The 21448-nt window shown below is 44.6% G+C and overlaps 1 protein-coding gene across 5 annotated transcripts in view; it reads right to left on the bottom strand.

Moving 5' to 3' along the window:
* Positions 1–1359: 1359 nt before the first annotated feature.
* The window catches only part of EIF2AK3 (eukaryotic translation initiation factor 2 alpha kinase 3), a 107412-nt gene continuing 87323 nt past the window's right edge, over positions 1360–21448 (bottom strand). For 3 of the 5 annotated variants that reach the window (XM_006085727.3, XM_023751414.1, XM_014453148.2), the window contains 3 exons: positions 13158–13259; positions 6395–6457; positions 1360–2532 (listed from right to left, as the gene is read on the bottom strand). In XM_006085727.3, coding sequence (XP_006085789.2) covers positions 2326–2532; positions 6395–6457; positions 13158–13259 — 372 coding nt within the window. In that variant the 3' untranslated portion in view covers positions 1360–2325. The remainder of the gene's footprint in view (positions 2533–6394; positions 6458–13157; positions 13260–21448) is intronic. The other 2 variants (XM_006085726.3, XM_014453147.2) reach the window with 2 other exon arrangements.

Here is a 21448-nt window from a genome sequence, read left to right as displayed (position 1 = left end):
TCGGCGGGGCAGAGTCCAGGAGGGTTATACCTTTGCCAAATATTTATTGCAGTGACTGGCACATTCCTCATTTGGCTATTTCCTGAGCTATGTCAGAGTTACGTTCTCCAAATTCAATTCCACAAATATGTAATCCAGGACCGGGATTTATGCTAGGCATTGCTGGCATCACAAGGTATGCCCCTACCCCTGGGACCTCAGCTATTTAAGAAGCCGACTTACATCAATTACTGTGGCCTTGACCATGGTAAGTGTTATTAGGCACAAAGTGCTCGAAGGAGAGGCACGTGTGAAGGGAAGGGCTCAGAAAGATGCCAGAAAAGCAATGACTTGAGAGGAGAGTAGGTCTGGAGTCAGCAGAAGGGCTCTGGGTGAAAACACACTGTTCTGTCTGCCATCAAAGACTCGCTAGGTTCTGCTGGTCCAGTCCTGAACTTCCTGTGCCTGCTTTCCTCCTGAGGCCAGTGAAGGCACAGGCAGAATGAAAATGAAGGCAGGACTGACTATACTGTGCAAAAATTTTGCAAATCCTTAGACAGCTTGGGACAGGGAGTAGGCAAAACTCTGACTGGGAGTCAGAATACCAGGGGTTTGGTCCCAGTTCTGATTTTGCTGGCTTTGCGATCGGGGGCAAACCCAGAACCTTTCTGGACCTGGGCCTCCCCACAGGTAGAACAGCTATCCTAACACCTGCCAAGGTCAGCCCTCAGGGTACCTGTGAGGGTCGCAGGGTCTGCAGCGGTAACTGGAGGGGGTGAAGAGGAAAGAAGGTAGGAGAGCAGCAATGGAAGCAGGCTGACCAAGAGAAGAGAGGTGGGATGGCTGGCCGGCAGCCACATGGAGCCTGGGGACAAAGACGATGGTCAGGCTGCACTGAGGAGTGAAGGTCTGTGACATGATTTCCAGCTTGAAAACTGCTCATAACTTTGTGAGACCGACATTACCTGTCTGAGAAATGAAAGTAAGCATGCACCTTGACCTAAAGGTTGTCTGGCTAAGTTGTACTAATCACCCAGCATGCCACGGACCTTCATGTGGCACACATCAGACACACAGTGGCATCAGCAAAGCCAGCAAGGCCACGCCCTGGCCTTGAGGTCTCCCTCCAGGGCAGGGTCCTCTTCAGTTCTCAGTCCAGCCGAGTGGGGCTGAGCACACGTCTCTGGACTCAGCCCTTGGGTTCTGAAAAGGACATGGCCCTGGTCAAATCTTTGGAAAAGAACAGAGAAGACATGGGTTTGGAACAGGTTAGGAGTGAGTTTGAGGGTAGGCTTATGACCCTTCTTAGATGCAGAATCATATTTTATAAATCTGAAAAACTACCATTTGGGGCTAATTCCCCCAAATCAGAGTCGACCATAAGTAATTAATAAAAGTTTTATTAAATCATTTAGACTTGAAAGAAGTCACAATAGTTAACACACTTAAGTGTGTTCTATATACCACCAACCCAAACGGATTGAGTTCAGAATTTTTATAAATAAAAAATAAACATATTTACAGTGAAAATAAAAACAAGTTAGATGATTAAACTGTTATCTATAATCAGTTTTGGAAAACGACCTGCCTATAGAATTACATATAAGACACTTAAGATTTTATTCGGTTTGAAGTCCATAAGTAAAGAAGTTAACTGTAAAATGTGATTCATTTCTTACTACGGCCTTTTTTCATCCCCAAACCAGAACTTTTGACCAATTTACATAAAAGCTTCATTCCCTTTTTTGGAGGTAAAGCACAAGCTCTTACACCCTCCCTGGACCATCTGAGAAACAGCTATGATGCTACCGAGGCCACTACAGAACTAGATATGGACGTAAACCATTGTGCAGTTTGTGCTACTTGTCCTCCCAAATAGTGCAGATTCCCGATTTACCCACTGAGACAAAAATGGAGTCAGCTTTTTGGAAATCAGTTTAAAAATCAGCAGTATCTCTAGAAAGCGTATTTCTAGAACAATATAGCTACCGTACGTAGGGATTTTCATGATTCTGTGCTATAAAAATATCTCTCTATTAATTTTAGGGATTGCTTGACCTCGCCAGGCAACAGGTGAGGGCTACAGAGCGTGGCCAGCCAGTTTCAAGAGACCCACCAAGAAAAAGGACCACACGTGATTTAGTGATGGTTCTCTCCTCGAGGACAGCAAAAATCAAGAGTTGGCTCAAATTAGGTTGTGCCCCAAAATTCAGTTTAAATTTGACTTAGAAAAAGTAGTTCAAAATAAAACTGAGCAAAGAACAAAGTTCTCAAGTCTACAATTTTGGAAGGTCACATTCCTAAGCAGAGACTATTCTGTGTCATCTGTTAGGGCACAGGCACAACCTAAGGTGAACTGTTTGGCAAAGGGCTACGGGAGTCGCTGGAGTGTCTTGACGGTTTTGTTCCTGATGAACTCACGGAGCGGGACCTCTGCCTGAGCACAGTTTTTCCTGGAAACTCCAAGTCCTCAAATACAGTGTTTTCAATGATGTGTGCAGCTTCAGGCCGCTCCATGGGGGATGGAGAGAGCATCTCTTGAACCATCATATACTGAAATATAAAAATTGTTTTGTGATAAATGGGTCAGATTTAGAACACTAAACAGTTCCCTAGTTCAAGAGTCAGCAAAATTTTTCTGTAAACATATTAAGTTTGCAAGCCAGCTTCTGCTACAACTTCTCAGCTCTGCCACTGCAATACAAAAGCAGCCACAGACAGATTGCAAACAAATGGGCATGGCTGGATACCAAAACTTTATTACAAAAACTAAAGGCCCAGTGCACAAAATTTGTGCACAGGTAGGGTCCCTAGCAGCTGCCAGCTATCAGCCTGGGCCTTCCTTCATTCCGCGCCGCCCCCTGGTGGTTAGCACACGTCATAGCAAGCGATTGAACTCCCGGTCAGTCGAACTCCTGAGGGGACACTTTGCATATTAGGCTTATATATATATATACTAGAGGCCCGGTGCACAAAAATTTGTGCACTGGCGGGGGCGGGGGTGTCCCTCAGCCCCACTTGTGCCCTCTCACAGTCTGGGACCCCTCGGGAGATAACAACCTGCTGGCTTAGGCCCGCTCCCGGGTGGCAGAGGGCAGGCCCAATCCCTAGGTGCAGCCCCTGGTCAGGCTCAGAGCAGGGCCGATTGGGGAGTTGGGGCGCCACCCCCTGTCATGCACAGAGCAGGGCGGATCAGGGGGTTGGGGCTCCGTACCCTGTCACACACAGAGCAGGGCCTATCAGGGGGTTGGGGAGCTCCCTGGTCATGCACAGAGCAGGGCAGATCGGGAGGTTGCTATGCCACCCCCAGTCACGCTCAGGGTAGGGCTGACTGGGGGGCTGGGGCACCGCCCCCTGTCACACTCAAGGCAGGGTCATTAGGGGGGTTGGGGCTCCGTACACTGTCATGCACAGAGCATGGCCGATCAGGGGGTTGGGAAGCTCCCCCCTGTCACGCACAGAGTAGGGCTGATAGGGGAGTTGGGGCACCGACCCCTGTCACCCACAGAGCAGGGCCGATCAGGGGGTTGGGGCGCCGCTGCTGTCACACTCAGGGCAGGGCCGGATGGGGAGGTTGCGGCTCTACCCCATCACACACAGAGCAGGGCCCATGGTGGAGTTGGGGCACCGACCCCTGTCACACACAGAGCAGGGCCAATCAGGGGGTTGGGGAGCTCCCCCCTATCAGGCACAGAGAAGGGCTGATCAGGGGGTTGGGGCGCCTTCCCCTATCACACTCAGGGCAGGGCCGATGAGGAGGTTGCAGCTCCACCCCTTCACACACAGAGCAGGGCCCATGGGGGGGGTTGGGGCGCTGCACCATGTCACACACAGAGCAGGGCCGATCAAGGGGGCTGGGGAGCTCCCCCCTATCAGGCACAGAGAAGGGCCGATCAGGGCGTTGGGGCGCCTTTCCCCTGTCAGGAATAGAGCAGGGCGGATAGGGAGGCTGTGGCCCCGCCCCGTCACACACAGAAACCGCAGGGTGATCAGGGGGGTTTGGGCGCTGCCCCTGTCACGCTGCTCCAGGGGCCAGGAGGCTCGCGGCTCATCTGATCCCAATGCTGGGAGGCTCGCGGCTCCGCTTGACACATGGGCAGTGAGGCCTCGCTGCTCCGCTGATCCCGGTGCTGGGAGGCATATTACCCTTTTACTATATAGGATAGAGGCCTGGTGCACGGGTGAGGGCCGGCTGGTTTGCCCTGAAGGGTGTCCCGGATTAGGATGGGGGCCATTCTTGGGTGCCTGGCCAGCCTGGATGAGGGGATGATGGCTGTTTGCAGCTGGTCACACCCCCTTCAGGGTGGGGGTCCTCACTGGGGTGCCTGGCCAGCCTGGATGAGGGGATGATGGCTGTTTGCAGCTGGTCACACCCCCTTCAAGGTGGGGGTCCCCACTGGGGTGCCTGGCCAGTCTGGGTGAGGGGCTGAAGGTCGTTTTCAGGCTGGCGGGCGACTGAAGCTCCCAACCTCTCCTTTTTTTCTCTTCTTTTTTTATTCTGGAGTTTATTTACCTTCTATGGCTGTCACTGGAGCTGAGAGCCAGCTCCAGCTTGAGACCTCGGCTGCTGAAAGCAGGGATCTGGGTTTGTTTGGGTTCTATAATTGAAACATTGTTTCAGTCCTGCTCGCTCCAGCTCTGACGGCTGAAAGCAGGTTTCTGGAGTTTGTTTAGCTTCTATATTTGTAACAATGTTTCTTAGAGAGCAGCTCAGAGGCCGGCAAGGCAGGTGGGGAACATTGGCTTCCTCCGTCACTGGAGCAAGCAAGCCTCCTGTTCGCTTCAAGCTGCTTGGCTGCTGGCCGCCATCTTGGTTGGCAGTTAATTTGCATATCGCCCTGATTAGCCAATGGGAAGGGTAGCGGAGGTATGGCTAATTACCATGTTTCTCTATTATTAGATAGGACTAGAGGCCTGGTGCATGAAATTTTGTGCACAGGGGAGGGGCGGGTCCCTCAGCCCAGCCTGCACCCTCTCCAATCCGGGATCCCTCTCGCAATCCGGAACCACTGGCTCCTAACCACTCACCTGCCTGCCTGATGCCCCTACCTGCTCTCCCCTCCTGGCCTGATCCTCCTAATTGCTCTCCCCTGCCGGGCTGATCCCCACTGCTCTCTCCTCCTGGCCTGATCACCCTAACTGCCTAACTGCTCTCCCCTCCTGGCCTGATCCCCCTAACTGCCTGTCTCCGCTCCCCTCCTGGCCTGATCCCCCTAACTGCCTATCTGCTCTCCCTTCCTCTCCACGCCCTTCGGACCCCTGGCGCAGGCGTGCTGAGAGCTCTCCACCGCGACCCCACTCCCGTCCTGATTGGTCATTACATGATGGCATCCTGGTCAATTTGCATATTCCTTTATTATTAATATAGATACAGGCAGCAGGCTGGACTTGGCCAACTCCTGCTCCAAATAAATATGGGCCACTGTGGGTAATTGCTTGTTATCTAAGATGTAATAAAGAGTCCTAAATCATATCCTTGAAACACACACATAATCTGACTCTAGAAACAAATTCACTTACAACTGCACATGAATGTACAATCATCTCAATAAAAATTTCAATTCAAATATAACTACGCCAGAGATCAACACCTGACACTTTTAAGAATTTTTTGAACCCCTTTAATGTAACATATTCTCATTTAATTGAGTTATTAAATCTGCAAAATATATAACGAAATGATTTTTAATAAAAATATATTTCATTTAGGTTAGTGTACCAGTATCTATTATTATAAAATTCATTTTAATGCAATCCTTTATACTTATAATACTGAAAGATAAATTTAAACTTCAATCTATGATTAAGTTTAACTTACTTCAACTTAATTATTTAAGAAAATTCAAGAGTAATCAATGTGTAAATTTTAAAGGGTATGTGGACAAAACATTTTATGAAATAAAAATAAACAAAAGCTGAAAAAAGAAACCGTCAAAGGTTCATCACACATAACTTTCACCATACAAGACTAGCTTATGTCCCACCCCTCTCCTGACATTCTACTGTGGCACTCTGAGCCATCTGACTCCAACACACAATCAGTAGGACCTAATGCCCCCCACCCCAAAGAAGCCAGTTTTTAAGATCGCTCCCAAATTCACAAAGATAAAGCCATTAATTCCATGGTAACAATAACAACTGTCCTGCGAGGTCCACCTGGAGTTGAGCCCTGTAGAAGGGAAAGGTGGCTACAATCCACAGGCAGAACGCCAGCAGCTTGGGAGCACAGACCAGGCCCATGGCCCTGAGGAGCTCCAGTCTTGTTTTAACAAGACGATGCTCTGGCTCAGGTTCCTGTCCTCCCTACACCTGTAGCTTCATCAGTAAAATGGGGCAATTGATGAACTGACCGCTAAGGACCCTTTAAGTTCTAAATATGATTCTAAAGAAAATAAAAGATGAGAATTATACAAACCTCACGAGGATATTTCTGAGTAAACAGTGGTGGAAATCTGAGATTTCTTACATCAGTTAAGACCTAAAAAGAAAGAAAAGTAAGAGAAAAGGTGTTACTTATCTTTAAATCTATTTTGATATATAGATCTATTTAAACATGAAGTATTTTTGATATTTTAGAGCAGTGGTTCCAAGGTTGAGAACCACTGCTTTAGAGGCATGACCAAGGAGAGAGGGTGAATGTTAACAGGTGGAGAACTCATCAGTAGCTTTTTCTGATGGTAACCTACACATCGCTATTTCCTGGGCCCACGTGCACACAACATCCAATCACCAAAACCAAAGAATCACTCAGGTGTAATTATACTTGAACTATGCACATGGAGCCAACACCTGGCCTGTGGCTGAGCACAGGCTGACGAGTACCAAAGTAACTCAGCTCTCAGGAATCCAGTGTCCTTCAGTGGGTAACCTTTCTTATCAGCTCCTAACATCTCTGCACTTGGTTTTTAAAAAAAGCATATTCTTTTCCTTTTTATTTTTTTGAGTGATGGAAACCAAACAATAATGCTAAGTACTGAGTATAAAACTAAGCTTTTAAAAATTCTCTGGGAAGTTTTCAGATAAATTATTACTCTTCATGTTCCAGTTTCCTCGTTTACAAAACAAAGACAATACGGTCCGCCCTATACAACTGTGAGAATTAAATGAGGTTAAATCAGTACCTGCACAGTACCTGATACTTTATTTTTTGCTTTTTCATCTTAACTTCTTCTTTTTTTTTAAAACACCTTTATTGATGAAAGTATTACATAGGTCCTCCTTTTCCCCCCATTAACCTGGTACTTCTGTAATGAGGACAAAACCAGTTTTTTGTTGTTTTTTAAAAATTTGTTTTGTTTTTATTTTTTTAAATAATATTTTATTGTTGAAAGTATTACATATGTCCCCTTTAGACAAAACCAGTTTTTAGAAATGAAATAAAGCAAATAAATCTTTATATTTCTTAAGAAATAAGCTGAAAAAGGGGTGCGTGGAGGTAGGAGAGGGTAAAGGGGGGATAAATGGTGGTGCAAGAAGACATAAATTGGGGTGAACACACAATACAATATACAGATGATGTATTGTAGAATTGTACATGTGAAACCTGTAAAATTTTATTAAACAATGTCACCGCAATAAATTCAATAAAAAAAAAATTAAAATTAAAAAAAGAGAGAGAGAAAGAAAGAAGCTGGAGTGTACTTAAAAAAAAAAAAAAGTGGAACTAGGTTGTCATTTGTTACTTCCCACTAAAGAAAACAGAAACTTAACCAGACGAGCCTGTGCCGCAGGCCCACAGAAGAGGGTTCCATGTGCTAACAGGTGGATCACACCAAACTGAGTGCAGGTAAACGCTGGAGTCTGAACTCACTGAATCAACTTTTAATTATATAATATTTTAAAACAAAGTTTTTTATTTAAAACTTAGAATTGAAAAAAGACCACTATCTAATTCCAGAACTGAAACATATGTGTTGACAAGGATGTTAAAGAACCAGAACTCTCCTACACCTGTGTGGGAATGGAAAATGGCACTTGCTTATGAATGTAAACCACTCCCCACACAGCTTATCAGTCCTACCTAGGTCAGTACCCACGACAGATGAAAACATGTCTACAAAAGACTTGTTCACAAATATTCACAGTATCTTTATTCATAAATGTTCTCAATAGGTAAATGGATACATGAACTATGGTATACATACAACGGAATTTCACTAATAAAAATGAATGAACTACTGATACACTGAGTAACATGAACGAGTCTCAAAAACTTGTTGGTGAGTCAAAAAAGGGAGACACAAAAGAGTATGTTTTGAAAGATTCCATTTATATGAAGTTTTAGAAAAAACAGGAAGTAGATGAGCAGCTGCCTGGGGTGGTGGTAGGGACTGATTGGGAAAGAGCAAAGGAAACCTTCTGGGGTAATAGAAATGGACCATGTTTTGAATGTAGTAGTGGTTACACGGGAATATAAATTCATCAAAACTCATCAAACTGTACACTTAAAGTGGTTATACTTTACTGTGTGTAAATTGTGCTTCAATAAAATTTATTTAAAAAGGACTTTGTTCAAATCATAAAATGGTCTGTTTCACATGCACTTAAAGAACTCCGGAGAGATTCTGGCTCAACACGGCATATTTCCTACCACATGTTCAGTAAACATTTGCACTAAAACAATGTAACAATGTAAAATGTATACTAAGTCTATAAGGATGAGTGCACTGGGAGAAAAGTCAAATGTCTGGAAGACAGAAAGTGGATGGAAGCATAGCAACTACCTCAGCAGAAGAGAGGAAGGTAAGCCAGGCTGCCTACAGGGATAACACCAATAAACAGGGAGGGGATGACCTGGAAGTATGTACACAGAGTGACACATCCGCATGTAAACATATGAGGCTTATTCTCTGGAGAAACTGAACCAAGAAAGTCCAGACTTGGAGTACTCAGCAGAAAGGAGGCATGCGTTGTGGTGGGCACAGAACAGCAGGATGAGGTGCAGAGCTGCACACATCCCCATCACCCACACTTTCTCCTCAGGAGAACGAGAGACACTTCTCCGGAGAAAATGGTTCTAGAAAGCCTACAGACATTGAATTGGGGACTTCTCTACTACATCAAAGATAAGAACCGAATTGTAGCCCTTACAGTGAAGTCCTTCCAGTCTCCACTTGAGAGCCCTATTCTTTTTTTTTTTTTACTTTTTTTTTTTAATATATTTTATTGATTTTTCACAGAGAGGAAGGGAGAGAGATAGAGAGTTAGAAACATCGATGAGAGAGAAACATCGATCAGCTGCCTCCTGCACATCTCCTACTGGGGATGTGCCCGCAACCCAGGTACATGCCCTTGACCGGAATCGAACCTGGGACCTTTCAGTCCGCAGGCCGACGCTCTAGCCACTGAGCCAAACCGGTTTTGGCGAGAGCCCTATTCTTAAATATGAATGAACAGGTGAGGATTATCAACATGATTTTAAAAAATCATTAAAAACCAGAGTTAGTGATTTTAGCAAGGAGGGAAGCGTGACTATGAGGGGAGCAGGAGGGAGTTTCTGTGATGGAACAGTTCTGTGTCTACATTGCAGTGGCAGTTACACAATCTACACCTGAGGTAAAATAACATGGAGCTACACACACACATTGTACCCAGGTGAAATTCCTGGTTTTGATATTGTGCTACAATTTATGTGAGATGTAACCATTAGGAGAAATTGGGTGAGGAGCACATTAAATCTCTCTGTATTATCTTTGCAACTTCCTGTGGCTCTCTATTAATTAAAAAAAAAAAATTAAAAACCCAGAAGAAAGAGACAATACAGGGTGAAGAAAACTTAAAACACATACATACACACACAACTGAGGTGTATGATAAGATACAAAATCCAGGTAAAAAGAGTAAAGTGCTATTAAAAAGGAACAATCTTGAACAATAAAAACTGGATGGTCAAAATAAAAAAATAGAAAAGTTGAAATAACAAGTTAAGGAATTCTTTTTAAAAAAAATGTATTTTGCCCTAACTGGTTTGGCTCAGTGGAGAGAGTGTTGGCCTGCGGACTGAAGGGTCCCAGGTTCGATTCTGGTCAAGGGCATGTACCTTGGTTGTGGGCACATCCCCAGTAGGAGGTGTGCAGGAGGCGGCTGATCGATGTTTCTCTCTCATCAATGTTTCTAACTCTCTATCCCTCTCCCTTCCTCTCTGTAAAAAATCAATAAAATATATATTTTAAAAAAATGTATTTTTACTGATTTCAGAGAGTAAGGGAGAGACAGAAATAGAAACATCAATGATGAGAAAGAATTCCTAACACTGATTCTCTGACTGGGAATCAAACCAGTGACCTTCTGGTTCCCAGGTCGACACTCAACCACTGAAACACACCAGCCGGGCAAGTTAAGGAACTCTTACAAAGAACAATATTAAAAAACAGAAAGATGAAAATAGGAGAAAAAAATAATACGTATTTAAGATTAAGTCAGGCATTTCAGGAAAAGGAAACAAAAATTGTAGAACTTATTTTTAAAAAAATTTATTAGAACTGAAGGATTTATATCTTAACTGAAAGGACCTATCAAGTATCAAGCACAGTAAGTGAGGGGGGAAAAAAGGTCAATGAGGACTAAATTTCATAACAGCACTGATAAAGGTAAAGCCCTAAAAGCTTCCAGAAAGAAAAATAAAACAGGTCAAACATCCCATATAAACAATTCAGGTATCAGCTTCTGGACAGCAGTGCTGTGAAGCTACATGAGCCAATCAATGCCCTCAAGGTTCTGAGGAAAATTATTTCCAATCTAGAATTGGAACTTGGCCAATTTATCAATTATGTGTGAAGATGAAAAAAATACATTTTCACATACTTGAGGACTCTAAAAATGTATCTCTCATATATTCCTTCTGAGGCATTTATTGCAGAATGTGCTCTAGCAAAATAAGAGAGTAATGCAAGAAAAAGGGAGAAACCTGGAATCCAGGAAACAAGGGGGGCCAGGCTAGGAGGGTAGAAAAGTATGTCCTTGGCTGAAGACTTATAGAAGGTCTAGGGGCAATCAGAACAGAGTGAAGGACAAAGGCTTTGAGGAGAAGACTACAGAAAAAAAAATCAATCTATCTATCATCTATATCTATCTATCTATCTATCTATCTATCTATCTATCTATCTATCTATCTATCTATCTGCCTTCCTGCCTACTCACCCACTTTCCCGAGTGATAGTTAGGTAAATAAATAAGCTATATTGAAGTAGAGAAAATACTGTTTGATATTTGACAGATTTTGAACATTTGTTAAAAATTGCAACCAAGGTTCATAGGAAACTAAGTAATTGAGAAAAGGCAATTCTGGAAAAAAGAATTGCATCAGAAAGAAAAAGAGTATATATGATCTAGCCAGAATAATATTTGCATGGCCAAGAGAAATACTGACTTCATTTAACCAAAATGTTTTTACAGTTACATGTTTTTTATTTACATTTTTAAACTGAAATAAAACTCACCTTTTAAACCATTTAGAAGTATATATCTCAGTGCTTTTTATTCTATTCACATGTACAACCATCACCCCTAATTCCAGAACATTTCCTTTCCATCCCCCCAAAAGAAACCCCATACCCATTAACCAGTCACTCTCTACTCCTTCTACCCCCAACCCCTGGGAACTATTAATCTACTGTCTTTATAGATTTGTCTATTCTGTATATTTCATATAAATGTCATAAAATTTGTACAATATTGGTCTTTTGTGTCTGGCTTCTTTCAGTTAGCACAATGTTTTCAAGGTTCATTTGTGTTGTAGCATAGATTAGTACTTTATTCCTTTTTTGGCTGAATAATATTCCATTTTATGGGCATACCACATTTCACATTTTGTTTTGCCATTCATTAGCTGGCTGGGTTGTTTCTACTTTCTGGCTATTATAAAAATGCTACTATGAACATCTTTGTACATATTTTTTGGTTGAATATGTTTTCATTTCTCTTGGGTGTATACCTAGGAGTGAAACTGCTGAGTCATGTAACTCTATGTTTAACTATTTGAGTAACTATCAAACTGTTTTCCACAGCAGCTGTACAATTTTCAATTCCCATCAGCAATGTATGAAGGCTCTAATTTATCCACATCCTTGCCAACACTTGTTATATTTTTTATTATTATTATATCCATCCAATATGGAATGAATTAGTATTTCATTGTGGCTTTGATTTGTATGACCCTAATACGTAATAATGTGCTTATTGGACATTTGTAAACCTTCTTTGGAGAAATGTCTAAGTCCTTTGCTCATTTTTAAATTGAATTGTCTTTTTGTTGTTGAATTGTAATAGTTTTTTATATATTCTGGAGACTAGAACCTTATCAGATATATGATTCACAAACATCTTCCATTTTGTAAACTGTATTTTTACATTCTTAGTGGGGTCCTGACGCCATATGATTCCTGATCCTTTACATAGGTTGGGCCTGTTTAATATCCCTTTCTGGAGGCTTTTAGGATGTTCTGAAATTGACTCATTCTGGCAGGTCCTAATAGTTAGAAGATATGAGTCCTTTGGCTATCTGCAAGACCTACATCCTCTTTTACCATGGCCAGGAATCAATAAGTAAGGTCTAAAACTGATGAAGAAATGGTGATAACAGCTTAAGTTTTGGAAACAGCTTAAGTTTAAGTTAACACCAGGGACAGCAGCTACAAAAGCTGAAGGTGACCATTTAATGAAGGATGGGGAAGACCGACCGGGACAGAGGTACTTGTAAACACTTTCAGTACTGTCTTCCTTAAAAGCCATGGCCGTGGTTTGAAAGGGAAAAAAACACAAGTGAGTATGCTTAGTTTGCCAGCTTTTAAGTGTATGAGTTAAGTGGCAATCCCGTGACCACCCACTGCCGCCACCACTGCCTCCTACCACTCCCACCCCATGGTTCCCCTCACTCTGCACTTACAGTCACTCAGTACTAGATACTGTTAAGTTAGGATCAATTTTAGTAACAACAAGGAACTAAAAATTCAACTAAATAATTTTTTAAGATTGAGCTTTAAATGGAAGCAAACTGTCTACAAATCCTCCCTTATAGTTCACATTACCTACTTCACTTGTAGTTAACCAATCTGCTGGTATTAAGAATAATTTACCCCCCCCCCCCCCCAAAAAAAAGGGTAACTTATTCCCCGTTTAAATTCTTTTGTAAATTTAAGAGTATTTTATTTTTCCACCATTTTTGAGGCGGGAGAACTTACCCTGACTCTCTCCATCTGAGTGCCGAAGGGGTACAACAACTCAAACAGAATGAGGCCTAAAGAAAAGATGTCCACTTTATGAGAGTAGTTGTTTCCATGAATCTGAAAAATCCCACATAAACAAGAAATGTTAGAAAAATATTAACAGAGATAATACAATCGATAATATGACATTGGTGAATCCCCAAGTTGATTTAGTCACTTCTTGGTTTAAATGTACTTGTAGGTACAAAAATGTTAGCAAAGAGTTAATAATCTCACAAGCCTCTTTTCTTCAACTCACTACAGCAGAGTAATTAAGTAATTAACGTAGTCAGCATCACAGAAGGGAAGCCAGGACAACTCAAGATATGCATCAGTAAAACAGGCCTGGCAGGACCCTGGAGCCTCTCAATGCTGGAAAGGTTTGTGGGAGCAGTAAAAGCTACTCCACTACCCTGAGGTGAGGTTTTTCAAAGTGAACACTATCTAAAGCAGATCTCTTATTCCTAACCATCTTAGTCCTCACCCATTTTTATGAGAAAATCTTCATTACTCCAAACCACTAATCAACTATGGTTAGCCTTCATTAGGGCACTTAATTATGGGCCAGTCTGCATTCCTAGTTGTATGTTTCATGTGCATATTTCCTATTCACAACTAGAGATGAAGTCCTGCAGGGAAGGGATCTGCCTCTTTTGTATTCCCACCACCCAGAACTGGGTTAAGTACAGAGAAGGCCCTCAATAAATACTTATTTGTTAAAATGAAGTCATGAATTACAACTGAAGCACTCTTAAACTAAGCCTCATTCAAATTAAGGTGACCTTGCGGGACTGAGTTGAACTCTTTTATTTGTGAAATTTACTTTGGGCCCCTAACTTGACATTTGGCAAACTAAAGAAGGTGTCACTCTGGGACCCACATCAGCATTTCCTTATGGGGAGTCACAGGGAACAGCCTGGATGATAAACCCTCACAGACTCCTCTCTCAACAGCACTTGCTGCCTGTCTCCCTGGGCACTCTCACAGGCCACCTGCCTCTGTGCTTACAGAACACAGAGCGTCAGATGGGAAGTCTCCAAGTCCACACCACCTGCATCACCTTCCGCTCACCCCTTACCTCTTATCCCTGGGGTTCAACAACAGAGCTTACAGAGTACAGAGAAAAAGACATCCTCATACAGTATTTGGAGAATATAAACTAACAGACCTTCATGAAAAGCAACTGGCAATAAGTGTTTACTCCCACTTGATGGCCATAATTCCACCAACCCTAGGAAAGATGGAAATGTAGACAGAGATCTGTACACAAGGACAGTTATCTAAGAGAGGTCCGTGCACAAGGGTTCTTATCTGAGTGATATTCCCAACAGCAAAATTTACAAGTAACTAAAATGTTCAAAACAAATGTTGAATAAATTGCTTAACATAGAGAATACCATGTGGCCAAAAGGTTTTCCAAGAACACTCAATAATGTGGGAAATGCTCACATTTTAATATTATATTCAAATATTTGCAGATGAGAATCCCAATTTTATTTTCTAAAATTAGATAAAAATGTTATAAGACACTAGTGGCCCAGTGCATGAAATTCCTGCATGGGGGCGGGGATCGGGCCTAAACTGGCAGTCGGACATCCCTCTCGCAATCCAGGACAGCTGGCCCCTAACCACTCACCTGCCTGCCTGCCTGATTGCCCCTAACCACTCTGCCTGCTGATCGTCCCCAACTGTCCCCTCTTCTGGTCTGATCACCCCCAACTGCCCACCCCCTGCTGGCCTGATCGCCCCAAACTGCTCCGCCCTGCCGGCCTGGTGACCCCCAACTGCCGCCCCCCTGCTGACCTGATTGCCAACTGCCCCACCCCCCCGCCAGCCTGCTGCTCACCCCCAACTGCCTCCCATCCCCTGCAGGCCTGCTCTCCCCTAACCACCTCTGCCTTGGCCCTGCCACCATGGCTTTGTCTGGAAGGACATCTGGAAGGTCTCCTGGTCTAATTAGCATATTACCCTTTTATTAGTATAGATATGTACACACATACATCTTGTGTATTACAAAAAAGGAAATGACTAATGTTTCAGAATGTTCATTAGTAATTTTTAGTTTTTCTTTATACCTTCCTATATTCCCTACACAGAGGATAGATTAACATGTAATGAGGAAAAGCCTAGTGTAGCTCAGTGACTGAGCATTGGTCCCTGAGTCAGGAGGTCACCATTCAATTCCCAGTCAGGGCACAAAGCTGGATGGTGGGCTCAATCCCCAGGAGGGGGGTGTGCAAAGGAGGCAGCCAATTGACGATTCTTTCTTCTACCTCTCTCTCCCTCTCCTGTTCTCTCTCTGAAATCAATAAAAAACATATTTTTAAAAAAATATATGAAGGGGAAAACGCATTAAATACATTTAAAAAACAAATACGGCTCATGAATACACACAAAGTGACCTTTACAGAACGTCTAAAAATTAAGAAATTAAGTGCAGTTCTGAAGGGGAGCAGAATAAAAGACATTCTTTCAGAGTTTAACTAATTGTTTAACACTGTATAATACTACAACATGACCTGCATTTCCTGCTAATTACAACAAGAACAAAGTAACTGTGGTCTCTGCTCATTAGAAAAAACCTAGAAAAATAAGAAAATTAAGAACTTTGATAAAAAAATATTTTAAAACAATGTACAGCCTCAGAGGCTTGGGTAAGACAATGCATACAAAGTATTTTGAGAGACTTTTCAAAGCAATCCTATATAATAAAAGCCTAATATGCAAACTGTCCCCTCACGTGGTCATTTGACTGAGAGACCAGGAGTTCGACCACTCGCTATGATGTGCGCTGACCACCAGGGGGGCGACAGTCAGCGATGTGCTGTGCCCTCTTGCCTGCTACCTGGGAGTGACGGGGATGGAGGTGTGGTGAGAATGTGGGGTGTCTGCCAAGCTCGCTCTCACTCCCCCTGCTACCCTCCCCCGGGATGCTAGGGCTCGTGCACCGGGGAAGCCCATGCGCTCAGGTGCCGGGCGCCCATGAGGAGCCCGCCCTGAACCTGCACAGCCTCTTCTGAGTGAGCTGAGCCGCAGCCGCCGGTCAGGTTCCCTGTGGGTTTGCACAGGAGCCGGTCTATGAGGCCAGCTGGGAGAGAGCACGCTGCCCACCCGGCTTCCATGCGGCGCCGCTAGGCGGCCCAGAGGTCCACGCTGCACCCTGGCCTGCAGCGTCCAGACGTGCTCACCACATCTCCGCGTGGAGACTTGGGCACCGTGACTTAGGCAGAGGGGGGCGCGCAGGGGCATGGATGCCCAGATGCTGCCCAGGGCCCAGAGGTCAGCTGGGACCTGCCCTTCCGTGCCAGACGCTCACACTTCAATCGTTGTACAGGCCTAGGGACCGTACCCGTGCATGAATTTCATGCACCGGGCCTCTAGTATTTTATAAAGTGACAGCTTCTATACTTAAAAATACTGAAGAATAGCCCTGGCTGCTGTGGTTCAGTGGTTAGAGCATTGGCCCGAGCACTGAAGGGTTGTGGGTTTGATTTATGGTCAAAGGCACGCACCTGGGTTTCATGTTTGATCCCCGATCCCAGTTGGGGTGCAGACAGTGGCAACCAATTGATGTGTCCCTCTCACATTGGTGTTTCTCTCACTCTCCCTCCCACCTTTCCACTCTCTATAGAAATCAATAGAAAAAATATCCTGGGATGAGGATTAACAACAACAACAAAAAGAATACTGAAGAATAATAAGAGGTTTATTAAGAGAATTAAGACGTCCATTTTCAACTCCCTGATTTTAACTACCATACACTGCCATGACAAAATGTCTACAGCTACCCTTGATTTTCTAGTACCTTCTATAATAACAAATATGGTATTCCTTTCTCCGATGGCAACGTTACTTCCAACAAACACACACTTACACATATGTATACACACATCACACACACACACACACACACACACACACACACACACACACACACACGTCAGCCACAGCCAAAATACATACAGTCAGTCCAGCAGTGTCAAAGGGGGATGGCCATGACTACCTATGTGGTGTTTTTTTCACTGACATTCACATTCACTCATCCACCAAACATTTATGTGGAATTCTAGGCACTATTTTAGGTGTTGGGGATAAAGAAAAAGAAGAGATAAGTTAGGTCCCTTCTCTGATAGATTATTATTTTAGAGGGGAAGAAAAACACTTACTTTGACAGTTGAGAATTCTATGAAAAGAATAAACAGTGGCCCTAGCTGGTTTGGCTCAGTGGATAGAGCATCTACTGAAGGGTCCTGGGTTCAATTCTGGTCAAGGGCACATGCCTGGGTTACAGGCTCGATCCCTAGTGTGGGGCGTGCAGGAGGCAGCTGATCAGTGATTCTCTCTCATCACTGATGCTTTCGTCTCTCTCTCCCTCTCCCTTCCTCTCTGAAATCAATTATATATATATATATATATATATATATATATAGAATGAACAGTATAATGTGATAGACCCTGACAGCGAGTGGAGGGAGAGTCATCTATTTCACACAGGGTTGGGGGATGGAGACTCCATCTAGTGAGCCCTTCATACTTGCCTGAATCCAGGTAGAATGCCTTTTATTTAGTCATTCCTATTTTGTTTTCATAATACTTAAAGTGTGAAGATATATTTCTAGCCTCTTGAATAATGATGAACTTTTAAAAATGCTATTACAAATATTTTAATGTCAATTCTGATACATACCTATGTAGAAAAATCAGAAAACTCCAAAATATCTTTCAAAGCTCCTATACAGAAGCAGTGACTGTTGACACTTTATGGTTCTTCCTTCCTGCCTTTATTCACATGGAAATGAAGATGTATTTCCAGTACTTTGATATTTCATACAATTTTCATTTCTCCTGTTGCCAGGGTCTGGCCACATCACTTGACTAAATGATATGGTGATTCAATTACTCAGGCCAATAGATTTCTTCTACTCAAGCCATTTGGATACTTTTGCTTGCGAATAATCAACTATGCATAATAAACCTCTTATGAATTACAATCTCTGCCATATGTATCATGTATTTTTTAAATTATAAGAGTAAGTTTATTTAAAAAGTCACAGAGATAGAAGAAATGGGCTCAGGAAACAAGTTACAGAAGCAAAGAAAGGGCCCTTGGAGCTTAGGAGTGAGGAAGATAAAGGTAATGTGCCTGGGGGGAGGAGATGGGTACGGAAAACAATCGGGACTGGGGCCGGGTGCCGGCAGTGGGTGTGAGTGGGGCCGGTGTCAGAAGTGGGTGCAAGTGGGGCTGTTGCCAGCAGCAGGTGCAAGAGATGGCTGCTGGCCCTGATTGCCCCCCAGGAGCAGGGGGAGGTGGAAAAGCCCTGAGGGGTGACCGGGACCAGCAGCCTCCACTTGCACCCACTGACAGCACCGAGCAATTGGGCCTGGTGCTGGGCCCCAGCAGCAGGCGCGAGCGGTAGCTGCAGCACCGGCAACGGTTGTGAGCGGGGCCGGCTCCGGCAGCAGGTGCAAGCACCCAGCAGGACCACCGTACGCCGGAGCAAAGAATTTTCAGTAACCACCAAAGGCTCGCCCAACAACAGCGCCAGTTCCACACCTTGGTCTGGAGCCCCCGCTCACCTGCTCCACCATCCTGCCACGGCCAATGCCCGCCATGTTCCATGCGTGCCCCCTGGTAGTCAGTACACGTCATAGCGGTTGTTTGGTTGTTCTGTTGTTCCGCTGTTCGGTCTATTTGTATATTAGGGTTTTATACGTAGAGATAAATAGGAAAGGAGTAAAGGGGGAGGCCAGCCATTATAGGCATGCCCAGTAAAGCTGGGATGCCCACAAGAAGATATTTGTCTGTCAGTCACACCTGGGAACAGGTCATTGGCCAAAATGGGCATGGCCACTGCAAGGGCATGAGATTTGGGATATTTAATCCTCGAAAGGAGTTTGCTCTCTTGCTCTCTTGTGCTATTGGTATGTTGTGCTTAACTCCTGGTTTGTGGGGCTCTCTCCCCTGAATTCTGAGCCCAACTCCTGCTCCCCTGAATTCGTCTACAAGGCCATGGCCATGTGACTGCCCCCCCCCCCACCTCCACTCCCACACATACACGCTCAATGGACTAATGGACTAGCCTGATGCTGAAGCGGACCTGGCTGCAACATGGAACAGAAACTCTGGACACTGGCTTTGCTTCTAGCTCTACTGAAACCCCAGGTACAGTTCTTTTAAATTGGATTAAGGGAAATGGGACTTTAGAAACACAGAAAAATACTAGTAATTCCACACAAACAAAAAGTACTCATCCTCCCGTGTGAGTCTCAGAAGTCTTTTTCTTGAGATATCATAAGAACCCCACCCTCAGCACCCAGTGGGGAAGAGGGTACCCCAATAAAAGAAGTATATCTTATATTAATTCATTTATTAATAAACTAGTGGCCCGGTGCACGAAATCCATGCATGGGGCAGGCAGGCGGGGGGGTCCCTCAACCCAGCCTGCACCCTCTCCATTCTGGGACACCTCAAGGGATGTCCAACTGCTGGGATCAGGCCTAAACTGGCAGTCGGACTGGCAGTCGGACATCCCTCTTATAATCCGTGACTGCTGGCTCCTACCCGCTCACCTATCTGCCTGCCTGGTCACCCCTAACTGTCCTCCCCTGTCAGCCTGGTCGCCTCTAACTTCCCTCCCCTGCCGACCTGGTCGCCCCTCACTGCCCTCCCCTGCTGGCCTGGTCGCTCCTAACTACTCTCCCCTGCCAGTCTGCTCACCCCTAACCGCCTCTGCCTTGGCCCCCGCCACCATGGCTTTTTCCGGAAGGATGTCCGGAAGATGTCTGGGCTAATTAGCATATTAGTATAGATAAGTATTTGTTATATTATTCTCTACTTTTCAATATGTATTTAAAATACTCCAGAATATTTTAAGCGAATAAAAAATGGTCAAGTTGCAGAAAAATAAAAGTTTTGAAATACAACCTGGTAGGCTTGAAAGCAACAACATTTGCGTAAAAGGGCATAAGTTGCAGTCGGCAACAAAACTTGTTGTTAGGATTGCTTGGTTAATATTCTTTTGTTGGAAAGGTGTGGTTTGGGCAAAGGAGAAAAGGAAACCAGCCCTATAAAAGGGAATGTCTGATTGGGCCGTTGCCACAGCAGAGAGAGGCAGGTGCAGCAAAGGTTCAGGCTGTCCCACAGGCAAGGATGTCTGTGTGTATGAGACACCAAAGGACACCTGTCACACCTGAAACACAATTTGCTAACACTCACAATTGCAGAGCTCAGGAAGAATCACTGTTTTTAAAACTATTATTTCCCTGACATATAAAATATACATACATATAAATATACATGCATTCTTCCCTTGCCCTCCACTTAATATTTGGCTATGGCCTTCTTTTCATGTCAACGAATTGGATGCACAGACATAATTTTTAATGGCTACAGTGTTATCCCTGACTGATTGACATTACTGTGGTTTACTTCACTAACCCTTTATTGTGGGGCAGGTTGTTTCCGGCTTCCCCTGGCATCAACAACTACAGTAAACATAATTGCTTATTTGACTGTTTACTTAGGACACATTCACAGACATGGAACTCCTGGCCCAAAGCTAATTCACTTGAATTTTGATCCACATTTCCAAATTGACTTTCTAGAAAGTGCTTCTGTTTGTTTAGTCCATTGGTTTTAAATCAGATTACACTCCCACAAATGGGGTAAGAGAAAACTGTTCAACGCGCCTTAGGCAAATCGCAAACTCTTGCTGAACTTGAGCGACCCCTTCCCGGCATAGCTGTCTGCGTGCTTTTCAGGGCACTTTTGAAGGAAGGAAAGGGATCGGTGTCCCTACAGCTCTCCCGCAGGGACAGAGCTGGAAAAGCAAAGTTTCCCAAGGAGGTGAAGCGTAGCGGGGGGACCCTCCCAGCCGGGGAAGAGGCGTGCCCAGACGCCCCCTGCGCTCCAGAGCTGGGGCAGGGCACATGGGGCGGGGCCAGCCCTGGGCGGGCCGTGGGGTGGGCGGGGCAGCTCGGGCCCTGTTTCCTCTGGCCGCGTCCCCGCCAGCAGCCCTGAGCGGTAAGAGCCCCCGGTGCCCTTTCCCTGTCCCCTTCCCTGGGAGGGCGGGGAAAGCGGATGGTGGGGAGACCAAGCCGTCACTCCCAGTCCTAACTCTCGAATTCCGCACGCTGTGGTTACTGAGAAACGTTAGGCAGGAACAAGGCCGCCGGGTGCGGGAACCAGAAGGAATCCAGGCTGGAGGGTGAAGGTCAAGGGAGGCGTGGGGTGGCACGGCCGGACGGGCCCTTGTGTGGGGTGCGGG

This window comes from Myotis lucifugus, unplaced genomic scaffold (assembly GCF_000147115.1).
Source record: "Myotis lucifugus unplaced genomic scaffold, Myoluc2.0 scaffold_21, whole genome shotgun sequence".
Classification (NCBI taxonomy): domain Eukaryota; kingdom Metazoa; phylum Chordata; class Mammalia; order Chiroptera; family Vespertilionidae; genus Myotis; species Myotis lucifugus.
Note: the sequence above shows the minus strand (reverse complement) of the source record. Positions and strands in the feature narration are given on the sequence as shown.